Raw genomic sequence first — 10397 nt, forward strand, 5'->3', positions numbered from 1 at the left:
CATGAGTGAGAACTTGGAATCAACAAACTATAACAAGCAGAATTGGGGCAAGAGTCAAGGGAGAGTTTATCCTGAGGCAAGCCTCTATATGTACTGACCCCTTAAGTCTAAGGACTTAGAGATTTTCCATAAGGACTTGACTCCCAACCTCTCCCCCTTTTTTGTTTGTTAATTTAAGTTCCTGTAATTGACTCATGATTGGTTTGATGGTTGCATATATGAATCTCAAAAGGAATGGGAAACAAAAAACAGAAACAAATTAGGCCAATAACATAAGGCAATAAATGCAATACCATGGATATTCTGTTCCAGGGAGATAATTGTTGTAAGGCAGATAGAGTAGTGTTTGTGACTTTATTAGGATCAATTCCTGGATGTGGGCTATTTTTAATATCCTTGGTCAAAGTATGTAAGTTGTCGAGGTCAAGGGTAATATTTGATTCGTGCCAACCCTTAAATAGGTGGGCACATATCTTGTCCCATGAGATATAAGGATCTGAAGCATTATAGGGTAGTGGGGTAACACAAATATATGAATATCTATAATTACATCACAATAGCAACCTTGTTTTCAAGGTTTCTAACTCATCCTTTAAATACAATAGTGATTGCTCTAGCAGATTAACCTTATACATAATATTTCTATCAATAGCTTCTTGTAGTTTATGTGCTAAACCTATATTTTTTGCTAAGTTATTTACAAATTGTGCAGTTTGAACTTCAGATTGTAGCACAATAGATGAGACAGTAGTGGATACAATAAGAGAAGCAACAGTGATTAATCCTGTAATAAAGAGGCTAATAAATCATTTTGAACAGGCTAAAGAGGAAGAAATAATTTGAAAAGCATGTTCACCAGAGTTCTGGAACTATTCATGTGAGATGTTAGTAGGGAAAATAACAAGTGATGGTTGTTCTACCAAAAGTACAATATAGCAATTATTTTATTATCAATACATTGTTTAAGAATACAATTGACACAAGTAACATTCCATTCAAGAGTAGTATTAGATTGAACAAAATTTACACATCCATTAGATGAACTGGTGTTAAAAGATGATGCAACAAGAAAAAGACAGGATTCAGTATTGTTGCTCAATTTTGAAAAACATATAGGTGTCTTGGATGCTAGAGAACTGAGGGTAATTGTAAGTCAAGTGCTGACCACTCTGTACATCACACACTTGAGCAGAAAGTAAAGCTACCATTGCTAAAAAAAAAAAGTTCAGGAGTCTGTGGTTTTCCCTGCTCCTTTACTAAGTCCATCGCTTGATGAGATAGAGCTTTCACTTGACCCATGTTGGAAGGCAACTCGTCACTGTAGATCAGCTCCTTCTGCACTTTCCCCGAATCCTCATGCTCTGCATTTGAGCTGTGAATTGTGGTACGTGCTCGGACATTTTTCTGTGGTATCCAGACAGGTTTATCCAAGTTTTCTAAAAAAACACAAGCATACCTTCATCCCCACATTAGTAATGGATCTGGGCCTCTGGGTGTTTATTTTTCTCAAGATGTCTTTCGGCTGGAGTGTACGCATATTTGTTAATATTTTTTAAAAAATAATATAATGTAATAGCCAATAGCCCAGGTACCCCCTTTTTTGTTTAAGAAGAATAGTTTTAATATCTTTGTTTTTGATTATATAGAATGCTTGTGATCAGAGAAATGTTATAAAAAGCATAAAAGGAAGAAAATGTTTTGTAAATGTAAGTAGGGGTATTATCTGTTTTAATTTGTTTAGATACACCCATAATTGTGAAGGCTTGTAAAATATGATTGATTACATGTTTAATTGTTCCACTTGTTTGTAAACTGGCAAAAGTGAAAGAAGAAAAGGTATCGTCTATAATGTGAATATAAGAAAGCTTTTCAAAAGAAGGCATATGAGTAACTCAATTCATTTGGTAGGTTAATAAAAGTGACTCATTTGGAACAGCTTTTTTAAAAAATTATTCTTTGTGCTATGTTTCTAATAGTGCAGGGGTTTATTTATTCAAAAAATAGTCACAAAATATTATCTTCTCTATCTTAACAAAATAATAAGGTTGCTGCATTGGCAGAATGTAGCCAATAAAAGGCCCAATAAAAGATTAATAAAAAGTTAAGTGGCAGCATTTTGGCAAAACTGGAATGAGAATCAATAGCTTGTTGTATGGTAGGGATTGAAAGTGTTGGATAGAATTCTAGTTGAAAATTAAGAATGGCATTATCTTCAGTAAGATGTCCGGGCAAATTAAAATGTGCTCATATGTGAATAATATAAAGAGGATTGGTATGAGACCGAATAAGAGTTTGTAATTGTTGAAAAAGGAAATACAAATCAGGGGGACAATATGTGCTTTAATTTTGCTGTTTCTATATGTTGACCAACATACACAGAATATTTATTATTGGACATTACATTAAGAGGTTCAGAAAAATCTTGAAAAAGGAGTATCAAAACAAAAAGTTCTGCCTTCTGGGCAGAGGAAAAGGAAGTTTGAATTACTTTGTGATGGTGTTGAGAAATACATTAACTAGCTTTTCCACTACTTGAGCAGTCAGTAAAAGCAGTGAGCACTCGGGGTATAGGGGTGTATTGTATGACGTTTGGGAAACTCTAAGAATAATTGAAATGAAATGAAATGAAAAAAGATAATATCTTAAGTGAAGGAAGATGATTATCAAGTTTATTCATAAATATAGAGAGAGCAACTTGGCAATCTTTAGAGGAGGCTATTAGGGAATCAAGCTGTTGTTTATTGTAGGGCTGGCTGAATAATGGGAAGAAAATGTCCTGATAATCGTAAATATCTTTTTAACAGTCTGTTGAACTAATAATGCTACCATGGTAGTATAGGAAGTAAATGAGCTAGGGAATTAGTGAGGGAGATAAATCCACTCAATTACACTAGCAGTTTGAAATAAGACTGTAGTAGGATAAATAGGTGTGGCTAATATAGCCATTACTCTTCTTGGGGATTAATAAGAATCAATTGGGTTTTAGCTATCTTTTGCTCTACTAGTTTAAATTCCTTATCTGAGGGTGACAAAAAGATTAGATAATTGATCAGTGGTGATCTGCAAGGCAGGCTGAAGATAATTAGTATCTCTAAGAAGTTTTTGAAAATCATTAAGAGTTTTTAAGAAATCTTGCCTAATTTGTAATATTTTGGGGTTTAATTATAGACTGTGAGACAATATGTCTAAGGTAAGTAAAGGGTGATTTCTTTTCTACCTTTTCTGGAACAATTATAAGTCCATAAGACTGAAGAGCTTGTTGAAGCTTAGGCATTAATAAGGAAAGTTTGCTAGTAGTAGAATAACTGTAAAGTATATCATCTATATAATGAATTATTTTTGTCTGGGAATATTTCTAACAGGTTTGATAGTGTTCTGAACAAAATTTTGGTTTTTTTCCTAAATGAATTATATTCCCTGTAAGTAGACTTCCACCTGTTTTTGTGGCATTTTTCTCAGTTACTAATTTAATGCACACAGTTTACAAAATAAAGGGAATTGCCTTGTGCCCCTCCTTTTCACACATAAGTAATTAATTAACACTTCTAGATTTTAACATTAAAAGAGTAACTTCAAATAACTTAATTAACAATCTGGTTTTCATAAGTGATAGTCAAATTGTTTTAGCTATAAGCCATTCTTTAATTACAGGTAAAGGTGGAAACACCTGATTTTCTAATTGACCGTTATAAAACATCATAAGACAGGATTAGCAGGGCTTGATAAAGTAATTTAACTGGTTTTACACAATTTTTCCACTGTCCTTTAGTTTCTTTTAGTTCACATTTTAATGACATCCAAATTATGAAAAACTGATTGACATAACTGATACAAAAGTTTACTGATTTGAAACAATACTAGATGTTTAAAGCTTCAAACAAACACATTACCACTCAGGTGACTTCAATTTTGTTAAATGCATTTCCAAATTTCCTTACATCGAAAATCAGGCATCTGACATTGTAGGCTGGTCACATCTAATTAAGGAACTAATAATAATAGTTAATATTTATAGTGTTTGTATGCTGTTTGGCATTGTGTTAGGCATCTTTCAATCATATGAGATAAACTGAGGTAACTTGCTTAATGTCACCCAGTTAACAAATTTCAGATCTGTACATTTTCCTAATTTACTTTAGTGCCAAAAAATATAATAAATTCTGACTTAAGCATTAAATTAAGAGCATCACATTTCATTTGAAATATTACCAGAATGAACTAAATTATCTTTTGGTTGTATTCTGATACATAAAAACTTTTCTTTTTGATTTGAGGGGAAAAAAATCACCCTCTTTTCCTCTTTATCTTTCTGTCTTCCACATTCAACAACTTGGCCAAAGCTGGAATGCGGGAGAGAGGAAGAGAAAATTTTGCAACAACTTTTCTTTGTTGTCTTTCACTTCACATTCAAAACTTGGCCAGAGCTTAAAATGTAAAGAGAGAGAGAAAAATTTTCCAACAATTCTTTAAAAGTTTCCAAATCTTTTACTCTCAAAACCTCTGTTGACACCATTCATGCAAATAGCTTATGCTTTTCTTTCTACCCATACTTGTATGTTTGAATAAAGTCCGTTTAAAACTGCACATACCATATTTCTTTCTAATTCTGACCTGATACTTTGAGGATCCTTCTCAACTTGCTTTTTACCAATCATATAAGTTAAATAATGAAGTATTTTTCTCTCTTTCTCTCTCCCATCCACCTGCTCCTGTGAGGCAGCTGGTATTAGGGAGGGAGAAGGGGAGAAAGAAAGTGGCACTCCAGAGTCCAGCTGCAGCCCCTGGAATGCTATTCTTGCTACCTGGTTACAAAGGTTATCAGATTACATGCAGACCCTCACTCATACCTCATAGACAAACACAGAACAAATACAGAGTAGTAACAGGGAGAATCCAAAAGCTTAGAGAGACTTGTTAGAAATTCCTTGCACAAATCAAACAATTTTTTCTTTTCATGGTTCTCCAGATGTTATGGAGACCAGGCAAAATTTTCCTTAAGGTTTTGCAGAATGAGCTTTCTCCAGGGAGAACACACTTTAACCAAATGAGAGGAAAGAAAACTTGAAGGTATTGCTCTCGATGTTTAAATTGAGTCTGACCCGTTTTAAAGGAGAGTAGAAAAATCCCCGGATAAGCCTAGTGTCGTATTTCTTTCAACATGAATGAAATTCCCTTACCCTCTATCTCTTTTTGTAGTGGACCTCTGATCTGGTAAGGCACCGCTGTGCCACATTCAAACTCTCTTCAATCTCCCTGGGTTAAAAGTGGTCCTTGTCCAAGGTTCAAATTGTCCCTGTTTGGGTGCCAAGTGCCAGCAGCTGGCATGGTGCAGGACAGAGAAGTGAGGAAAAACAGAGAAAGAAAAATTGGGCCAGGCAAGTCTTAGAGGTTAATGCTCAAGATTAATTTATTTCAAAAGTTTTCTCATTATATACCCATAGAAAAACAGCTTTGTAACATGAGAAATGATCTACAAGTGCTAATTAATAACATACACAGACTAAGCAGCTAAAGAGCCTCACTTTCTCATGAGAAAGCAGTTTTAATTCCAAAATTCATATCTATTGTTTCCCTGTCCAGTTCTTAGTATTATCTGCCTGAGTCAGCCACCTGGCTTCAAGGCTGGTCATGAGTGAGAACTTGGAATCAACAAACTATAACAAGCAGAATTGGGGCAAGAGTCAAGGAAGCATTTATCCTGAGGCAAGCCTCTACACATACTGACCCCTTAAGTCTAAGGACTTAGAGATTTTCCATAAGGACTCGGCTCCCAACAGTATTACTTCCTGGAGCTATAAAGAAAGGCAAAAACAGTCCCTGTATCCAAGGAAGTCATATTAAAAATGGAAGACAATGTATAAGTAACTAATAAATAGAAAATATATGTAGAACAGATGGAGGTAATCTCAGAAAAAATGGCTAAAGCATCTGGTTGGGCTACAAAAGCCTTCCCAGCAAATAGAAATTAACTTGTGTCTTGAAAAGGCTAGAGGATCCAAGAGACAAAAGTGAAAAAAGAGGAAAAAGAGAGAGCAAAAGACATGAAGTACATCCTCCTATGTAGAATATTAAGCGAAGTGGATGAATAGGAAAAATAATATCAGATTGATTTCTTAGAAAAAGGTTTAGGTTTATACCAGAGATGTCAAAACCAAGGCCTGTGGGCCACATCCTGCCTGCCAAACTCCCTCATGGGACCAGCATGAGATTAAAATGTTACTGGGAAATGTTTAAGAAAATACCAGTACAGTACTTCATAAATAATGTTAACTTGTGATTTTCTAATGCACTTTGTGGCCTGCAGGGATCAAATTCTATTAGGCTTTTCAAGCAGGCCACACTCAATTTACTTCTCCATTCATAGACTATCTCACTTCATCTGTAAGAGAATTCACTGATAGAATCCATTTTCACTAACCAAGTGAAGCCCCATGAGCATATAGACTGTACAAGAGGAAATATGCTCAGACTTCAAGAATTAATGAAATAAGGAGCAGTTAGTCACAACTACCACACATCCTTTCCCTAGTCTTCAAGATCTCTCCTTAGGCATGACTTTGCCTTTTGTTTCTAGGCTCTTTGTAGAGCCTTGAAGCTCCTTTCCTCACTGTGTCTGGTCTATTCTTTGCTTCAAATACATACTTGGTGGTTAGCCATTATGTAGGTGATATAAGCATGCCAGAGAAAAAGTCCAAGTCTTCCTGATCCTTTGTAGTTAACAAGATTCCCTAGGCCAAAGGAGGAAGAACAAGTCTGTGACCAAGCCTAAGGCTTAACACTTTACTTTTGTCAGAGCAATCCATGACATCTAAGAGGTTTATCTGGAACAATCTCTCCTCTCTCCACTACCAAAAACTAGTCTTTCTGAACCCAGCTATCTGCCTGGAATTGTACAGGCTCCTGAAAATGAGGATAATCCCCTCAACTATACCAATCAAATTTCCTTTCTCATGCAGAGATGTTTCCATGTATGGCTTATGCCTAGTGAATAGTTGAGGTGTATTGTCACCAGATGAAGGAATCAAGGAATAACCTGTTATTATTTAATTTAGTAAGGGTGGATGATTTGACTCATTTGGCTCTCACACATGAAGTATAAAATTCGTATAATTTTTCTGGAGATCACCATAAGGACCATTAAAAAAAAAGATGAGATGTTGTACCATTACTTATATCCTATTAGAACATAAGATGATTATGAGTGGGTATTGCTTAATTCTTTAGGTTTTGCACCTCAGGTGTGTGGCCCACAGCTGACAGTTAATTGTTAATTTATAGTTTAGTATTTAGCAAACTTATCAGACAATCTCAATCTAGAGTTGTTGCTACAACATAATGGATTCAGAAAGAACTGAGAGAATGAAGGAAAGGGCTCCAGTTTCTATGTCATTGTACTACAACAATAGACCCATAGGAAAAATTTGTATTTAGTTCGAAAATCTGAATACTGGAAAAATAAAATGAAAATTTAACAGTAATAAGTATAGATAGAATGAGCCTGGATTAATCACTAGGTTATTTTTCAATGACCATCTTCCAGCATAGAAAGAGCTATTATGCCTTGTGAAGTAAGAAATGATACTTTGAGCAATTTTACCTATTTTCTGTATATAGGGATGGGGAGAATTTGTTTAATCTAAAATCCTAAAAAAGACATCTTTGTCTCCTACAGATATGAAATGTTCTATGAATTGCCCAGAAGATGAGTATCCAAATAAGGAAAGAAATCAATGCCTCCACAAGGTTATGAATTTCCTAAATGTTTCAGAACTTTTGGGGATAACTCTGATCTGTGTGGCTCTTTCCTTTTCTCTGATGACATCTCTGGTTCTCTGGGTATTTGTGAAGTTTCAAGACACCCCCATAGTGAAAGCCAACAACTGGACTCTCATCTATACTCTCCTCACCTCCCTCATCTTCTGTTTCCTCTGCTCCTTACTCTTCATTGGCCGTCCTACTTCAGTCACCTGCCTCCTCCAACAAACAACATTTGGGGTTGTGTTTACTGTAGCTGTGTCCTCTGTTTTGGCCAAAACAATCACGGTGGTCCTGGCCTTCAGGGTTACAAAACCAGGGAGCAGGAGTAGTATATGGGTGCAATCCAAGGTCTCTAACTCTGTTGTCATTATCTGTTCTGGGATTCAAGTGGTTCTCTGTGCCATCTGGCTGGGAACCTCTCCCCCCTTTCCTGACATGGAACCTGGCCACATCATCATGAAGTGCAATGAGGGCTCTGACTTTGCCTTCTACTCTGTCCTGGGCTACATGGGATTCCTTTCACTGTGCAGCTTCACAATGGCTTTCCTGGCCAGGAGCCTGCCTGACACCTTCAATGAAGCCAAGTTCATCACATTCAGCATGTTGGTGTTCTGCAGTGTGTGGGTCTCCTTCCTCCCCACATACCAGAGCACCAAAGGCAAGGCCATGGTTACTGTGGAAATCTTCTCCATCCTGGCATCCAGTGCTGGCTTACTGAGCTGCATCTTTTTTCCCAAGTGCTATATGATCCTGCTGAGGCCTTACAGAAACACCCAAGAAAGCATAAAGAATAAAATAAGTTCCAGGGGCAGGGACCTTTCTGGATCATTGTCTGCCAATTCTTACCAGAGGTATAATCAATTTTAATGATAAGCATACCAATATGACAGGGACCCTGAGACATTCTACCTCTTGTCTGCTGTCTAGGACCTCAGAATTCCACATCATACCTTCTTCTGTTTGTGCCTGCCCTCAGATGGGTTTCTTGGCCCTTCCCAAGGCATGGAAAGGACAAGTTACCATGAAGCCAGCAATGAACGATGACACTGACATTTCTAATCACCTGTCTCCTTTAGCAGACATCTTGCCATTCACTGATGTCCTTCTTAGACTATGAATAAATTATTTTGGACACCATCATCCTCTTTTATTTTAATAATCCCATTTATACTGAACTTCCAGCTTCCAAATAGTGGCCCCCTCATCAATATCAGATGTCTCCTTCCTTTTTCCCCATCTACCTTAGTACTCCCACCAATGTCCTACTAAATATTTGATACATCCTTCCACTCTGTTTTTTGCAATGCCTGCTGCATAAATTGCAAACTTTCATCTTAAACTTCTTAACTTCTCACTCTTTTCATATTCTAGCACTTACTGAGACCTACTTCTCTCCAGATGAAACTCATTCCCTCATTCCTTCATCACACTTTTCAGTACTAGCTACTGCCATGCCTCCCACCCCCATTATTTAATTCATTTGTTGGAGTGGGTTTTTCAGAATGTATTTTGCTCACATTGCTGCTCCTTAGCTTTCTGTCAATATCCACCATTTAGCAACCTCTTTCTCTTTAATGTTCGTATTATCCAAAATCAGTCAGTCAATCCATGGCTATTATGTGACACCATCCCCCACCTTGATCATTTTCCTTTCTTCATAACTGAATCCAGTGCTTGACTCACAGGTTTGTTTTTTTTTTCCTGCACCTCAATTCCTGATATTTTTCTATTTGATTTCAAGAGGGCTATTGATGTTTCCTCTAATGCCATAACTTAACCGATTTCTCAAATTACATAATCTCTTCCCCAAGACCACCTATAAAAAGAGACAGTAATTACCCTAGTCTTACTGATACCCACAAGTTTTCCACTCACACTCATAAACTGTAATTCATTCATCTGAATGTAATATTTTTTTTGTACCAGCAAGTTTAATTTTTATTTTTTTATCTTGTTTTTATTTTCAGCTTGAAATTTCACTTCTTTCTTCCATCCCTCCCTCACATATCTAGAAGGCAAAAGAATATGATGCCTATTGTATCTATGAAGTCATGAAAAATATATTTTCACTTTAGCTATATTTTGAAAGAAGCAAGAAAAATAAATAGTAAAAATATGCTTCAATCTATATTCTGAGTCCATCTTTTCACTATCTAGATGTGGATAACCTTTTTCTTTATAAGTCCTTTGGAATTGTGGTGAAAGCTAGCAGTAAGATTCAGAGCCCCCCCCCCAAAAAAAAGCTTGGAACAGTGCAAGACCAGAGCCCAACTCTCAGATAAAAACACTAAGTCATAAAAAAAAGGCAGAAAAAATGATCAAAAAAACAGAAACGAAAAGAAGAGCTTGGTTATAGAAAGTTACTGCAGTGGTAGGGAGGATCATGGCATAAACTTAGAAGAGGACAATAATGTCAAAATAGCTATATGTAAAGCCTCGAAGAAAAATGTAAGTTGGTCTGAGGTCCAAAAATAATTCCAAGAAGAGCTGTAAAATGATTTTAAAAACAAATTAGTAAAGTAGAAGAAAAAGTGGGAGAAGAAATGAGAATAATGGAAAGGAATCAAGAAAAAAAAGTCAATAGCATGGAGAAAGATACAAAAATTTTATTTAGGAAAATAACTCCCTAAAAATAAAAT

The 10397-nt window shown here is 36.1% G+C and overlaps 1 protein-coding gene across 1 annotated transcript; it reads left to right on the plus strand.

Moving 5' to 3' along the window:
- Nucleotides 1-7587: 7587 nt before the first annotated feature.
- Nucleotides 7588-9848, plus strand: LOC110202552 (vomeronasal type-2 receptor 26-like). The gene has a single exon (XM_020978780.2). It carries the CDS (start codon nt 7675-7677, stop codon nt 8623-8625), a length of 951 nt encoding a protein of 316 aa, XP_020834439.1. The 5' UTR covers nt 7588-7674; the 3' UTR covers nt 8626-9848.
- The last annotated feature ends 549 nt before the right edge of the window (nt 9849-10397 follow it).

The sequence above is a fragment of the Phascolarctos cinereus genome, unplaced genomic scaffold (assembly GCF_003287225.1).
Source record: "Phascolarctos cinereus isolate Bilbo 61053 unplaced genomic scaffold, phaCin_HiC Scaffold_4;HRSCAF=312, whole genome shotgun sequence".
Lineage (NCBI taxonomy): Eukaryota > Metazoa > Chordata > Mammalia > Diprotodontia > Phascolarctidae > Phascolarctos > Phascolarctos cinereus.

Coding starts and splice junctions, on each gene's coding strand:
- LOC110202552 (XM_020978780.2), top strand. CDS start 7,675: ATGAAATGTTCTATGAATTGCCCAGAAGATGAGTATCCAAATAAGGAA.